General features: G+C 46.8%; 2 protein-coding genes across 6 annotated transcripts in view; one reads left to right on the top strand and one right to left on the bottom strand.

Moving 5' to 3' along the window:
• Positions 1–519, bottom strand: part of LOC108538345 (nucleolin-like) — a 54,825-nt gene extending 54,306 nt beyond the window's left edge. For all 5 annotated transcript variants that reach the window (XR_001888050.1, XR_001888051.1, XR_001888052.1 and 2 more), the window contains exon 1: positions 181–519. The gene's annotated coding sequence lies outside the window, so the exon portion shown is untranslated. The remainder of the gene's footprint in view (positions 1–180) is intronic.
• A 2,707-nt stretch (positions 520–3,226) lies between these two features.
• On the top strand, positions 3,227–3,564 carry LOC108538344 (40S ribosomal protein S27-like). Its single transcript, XM_017886405.1, has one exon. It carries the CDS (start codon positions 3,266–3,268, stop codon positions 3,518–3,520), a length of 255 nt encoding a protein of 84 aa, XP_017741894.1. The 5' UTR covers positions 3,227–3,265; the 3' UTR covers positions 3,521–3,564.
• The last annotated feature ends 1,118 nt before the right edge of the window (positions 3,565–4,682 follow it).

The following is a 4,682-nucleotide window of genomic DNA, read 5'->3' as shown; positions in this document are numbered from 1 at the left end:
AAAAAAAAAAAAAAAAAAAAAAAAAAGAAAGGTGGGGGAAAAAAGGCAAATTCCCAGGAATTCCTCCCTACTACTCTCATTCTGCTCCATCACGTGTTTTCAAATAACTGTTTTTTGAAAAAAAACAATAGTTCCACTACAGACTACTCAAAAGGAAGCACAAGGGGCCAAAAACAGTACCTGCAATTCAAGTACCTTTACCTCCCCAGTCAGGTAATTCTGTGAACTGGGGCAGCAGCCATCACTATCCCCACGAGAATTCAGAACACAAATGAGTCTACAACCCTCGCTGCCCACGGCAGCCCTTGTCCCTAACACGTTTTCCTTTCAGGCTGTCGCTGGTGTACGGCCCCGCCCTCCCAGAGCCCGGCAAGGGCCTGGGCGGTGCGCCCCTGAGAGCCACCACGCGTGACGGACGCGGGCACGACGCCTGCGGAGAGCCCGGAGAAAGCCGCCGGCGCGGACACGCTGGGGACGCCCTTTCAGCTGTTGCCCAACATCCAAGACCCGCGGGGAAGACGGCCACGTAGAGCGACGGCGCCCTGGCGACTCCGCCTCGCCCAATCAGAGCCCGCACCACCCCTGAACCAATCCTGAGCCGCGACCCTGGGAGGGGCGGGCGGTACGGGAGCCTGGGGGCGGAGTCTCGAGGCGGGGTGGAAGGGGATGCACGTGCTGCGCCTGCGCATGGGGCGGACCTTTTGCTGCGGTCTAGCGCAGGAGGTACTGGTTTGGGTTCGCTGGTCCGGGTGCGCGCGGTGTCCATGGTCTTCGCGCCAGGTTGGCGCGGGAGAAGGCTGAGGCGCCCCAGAGCTCGAGGAGTTGGTGATGGTCACGCGGTCCGACGCTCCTCTGGCGGTGGGGCAGTCGGAAAGTGAATAGCAGTCTTTCAAGCGACCGGTCCGTGAGGACGTCTGTGCCGGGATGGGTTCCCATCGCTCGGGGCCGTTAAGCAGTTCATGCTGCGTCCCGCCCAGTGAGGGCTGTGTTAGCGACCTCGTCGGTTCCAGCCGGGAAGGAGGCACTGAGACGACAGCTGAGGGTCACTCCGTTAAGGCTGTCGCTGCTGTAGGGGCCCTCGCCCCGCTGCGTGTTCGTGCCACCCAGCGTACTGGGTGCTTTTTCAAAATTTTATCATGGACGTCTCAAAACACGTGTGACTTAGATGGTAGTGAGTTTCATTTTTCATTTAAAGAAGTTAAGGCCCGGTAGTTAAGGTGTAATTCTCAATCACTTAATACTCTCCTAATTTCTTTGAGTTGGACTGTCATGAACATGTGCGCTCACAAGGCCGCATGGCCATTAGCACCAGTAGCCCCAGTAGGAGGATCAAGCTCCTAGGAGTTAGCCCCACGTTGGAACTTGAACAGTGACACTTTGGGGATATTGTGTGTGTTTGGGGGATAGGGAAGGGTGATCTTGAGTAAGGGGCCCCTGGCCTTATCCTAGCTTCAGAAAGACCCAAATAGGGAAAGAATGAGAATAGAACAATCTGCCTACCTGTTTTAGATTTGGTACCTCACTAAATTCTTGTTACCTAGCTTACTTTATGAGATTAGCCCAAATACTTTAAGAAAATATATATATCTGATCAAGAAAAACTGAAGAAAAGGCAAAAGCCCATTTCATTTATGAGCAGATGCAAGGTTCAAATAAAGTATTAGCAAATTGAATCACCGCACCCTGCCAGGAAGTATTATTAAAATCAGTAACAAGGACAGGATAAGACACAAGCAAAATCCATAAATGTGCCAAAATATGGCACCTTGGCAGTTGAGAAAACCAAAGAAGAAAAGTCTCTGTGATCTGCTCCCGCCTTTCTCCCATAAAGCAGGGTCATAAAAGAATTCACTGGCCTACCTCATGTGAAGTAGGTCGTAAGACCCTCATTCCAGAGGAGTCTTGCTGCCTACCTGGGGCGGAGAAGTGTCACGCAGAGACGCAAGAAAGGATCTGAACAAATGGGCCATGCCAAAGTCTCCTCCCACCCCTATGTATGACCATTAAATGATGCTCCTTTTGTCCAGTCATGTTTCTGCACAACTATCTACTTCTTTCATGAGACTTAGCATAAAAATACAGTTTTCTTTAGGTCATCGGGTCTTCGTTTCTGAAGGTTCCTATGTCACATAAGACTTTAAATTTGTTATGCCTTTCTCTCAATAATCTTGTTATAGGGGTGTCAGCCATAACCCTTAAGATGGGTGAGGAAAATATTTTTTCCCCTACCAATGAAATGGTGACAGATTTGACCACGTTACAATTTACAACTTGCAGGAGTTTTCTATAAACCAATTTAAAACACAACAAATTAGAAATATTTGTAACATATACAACACAAATTTAATATTGTAATATGAATGAAATACGAATCAAGAAAAAAACAAAAATGACTGAAGGATATGAAAAGCCATTTTCAGGAGAAATTTCAGTGGCAAAGGTATGAAGACATGCTCAACTATACAACCATTAGGGAAATGCAACTTAATAAGATACTATATTTTATCTGTCAGAGTGACAGAAATTACGAGTGTTTTGCGATTGTGGAGAAACTGGTGAAACGGCAAATTGTTACAAACACTTGGAGAGAAGTTTGGCAGTTTTAGTAAAAGTAAAAATTCTCATTCCTTCCTTTAGCAAATCCACTTGCATGTATCTAACCTAGAGAGCATTCAGACTGCTGGAGAGACATATACATGAATCTTCATTGCAAAGTTGGGGGTTTTTGTTGTTGTTTGAGACAAGATCTTGCTCTCACCCAGGGTGGAGTGCAGTAGTGCCATCATGGCTCACTGCAGCCTTGACCTCCCAGGCTCAAGCAATCCTCCCGCCTCAGCCTCCTGTGTAGCTGGGACCACAGGTATGCACTGGTTAATTTGGGGTTTTTTTTTGGGGGGGGGGGTTCTGTAGATAGAGATGGACTTTTGCCATGTTGCCCAGCCTAGTGTTGAACTCCTGGAGTCAAGCGATCTTCCTGCTTGAAGCGAGATCTCATTTCTACCAAAAAAAAATTAGCTGGGTGTGGTGGTGTGTGCCAGTAGTCCCAGCTACACAGGAGGCTGAGACAGGAGGATCACTTGAGTCCACCAGGAGTTTGAGGCTACAGTGATCACACTACTGTGCTCCAACCTAGGTGACAAAGTGAGACCCTGTCTCTAAAAAACAAAAATAAAAAGTGTCTTTTAATTGTTGGTTTGTTTTGAATTAGGATTTTAAAATATCTACACATTGCTTTCCGGTGGTGACGAACTACCCACACGAGAACATGCCTCTCGCAAAGGATCTCCTTCATCCCTCCCCAGAAGAGGGGAAGAGGAAAGACAAGAAGAAACTCCTGGTGCGGAGCCCCAGTCCCTACTTCATGGATGTCAAATGCCCAGGATGCTGTAAAATCACCACGGTCCTTAGCCGTGCACAAACGGTAGTTTTGTGTGTTGGCTGCTCCACTGTCCTCTGCCAGCCTACAGTAGGAAAAGCAAGACTTACAGAAGGATGTTCCTTTAGGAGAAAGCAGCACTAAAAGCACGCTGAATCAAGATGAGTGGGAAACCATCTCAATAAACACATTTTGGATAAAAAAAAAATATACACACACACACACACACACACACACACACACACATTAGTTGATATGTCTCTTTTTTAAAAAAAAAAATTGAGATGGAGTCTCCCTCTGTCACCAGGCTGTGCAGTGGCACAATCTTGGCTCACTTCGACCTCCTAGACTCAAGTAGTCCTCCCACCTCAGCCTCCCAAGTAGCTGGGGCACCACCACATCCGGCTAATTTATTTTTTATTTTTTGTAGAGAAGAGATTGCCTTCTGTTGCCCAGGCTGGTCTTGAACTCCTGGGCCCAAGTGATGCTCCCACCTTAGCCTCCCAAAGTGCTGGGATTACAGGCATGAGCCACGACGCCCAGCCAATAAATCTTTTAAAAATCTGTAAGAGAGAACCTCACCTTTAAAATCGCCTTTTATTTGTTGAAGAAACTGTTAGTTGTCCTATAGAATTGTCTCTAATACGGACTTGGTTGACACCTTGTGGTTTTTTACCATATTCCTTCATCAGTGTTTCTGTAAACTAGAAGCTTGGTTAGATTCAGATTCAGCTGTTTTGCAAGAATTCTTTTTGGTGCTGTGTACTTCTATAATGTCCCTTTAGGGGGCACTTAACCACTGCAGATCTGGTTCCACAGTCAGTGGTGTGAAAGTGGATCAGACCGTTTGAGTGTTGCCAGCTTGATCCATCCAGGGTAACTATCAACCTTCCAATGGATGGTTTTAGGCAGTGGGTTTTTTTTGTTTTTGTTTTTGTTTTTTTGAGATGGAGTTTCCCTCTTGTTGCCCAGGCTGGAGTGCAATGGCACTATCTCGGCCCACTGTAACCTCCGCCTCCCAGGTTCAAGTGATTCTCCTGCTTCAGCCTCCTGAATAACTGGGATTACAGGCACCTGCCACCACGCCCAGCTAATTTTTTGTATTTTTAGTAGAGATGGGATTTCACCATGTTGGCCAGGCTGGTCTTGAACTCCTGACCCCAGGTGATCCACCTGCCTTGGCCTCCCAAAGTGCTGAGATTACAGGCATGAGCCACCATGCCCGGACAGCAATGTTGTTTTACAAAGCAAATGATTGGGGATAATCTGTTACTCATTAATTTTTTTTTTTTTTTTTTTTTTTTTT

Source organism: Rhinopithecus bieti, unplaced genomic scaffold (genome assembly GCF_001698545.2).
Source record: "Rhinopithecus bieti isolate Rb0 unplaced genomic scaffold, ASM169854v2 scaffold_13704, whole genome shotgun sequence".
Lineage (NCBI taxonomy): Eukaryota > Metazoa > Chordata > Mammalia > Primates > Cercopithecidae > Rhinopithecus > Rhinopithecus bieti.
Note: the sequence above shows the minus strand (reverse complement) of the source record. Positions and strands in the feature narration are given on the sequence as shown.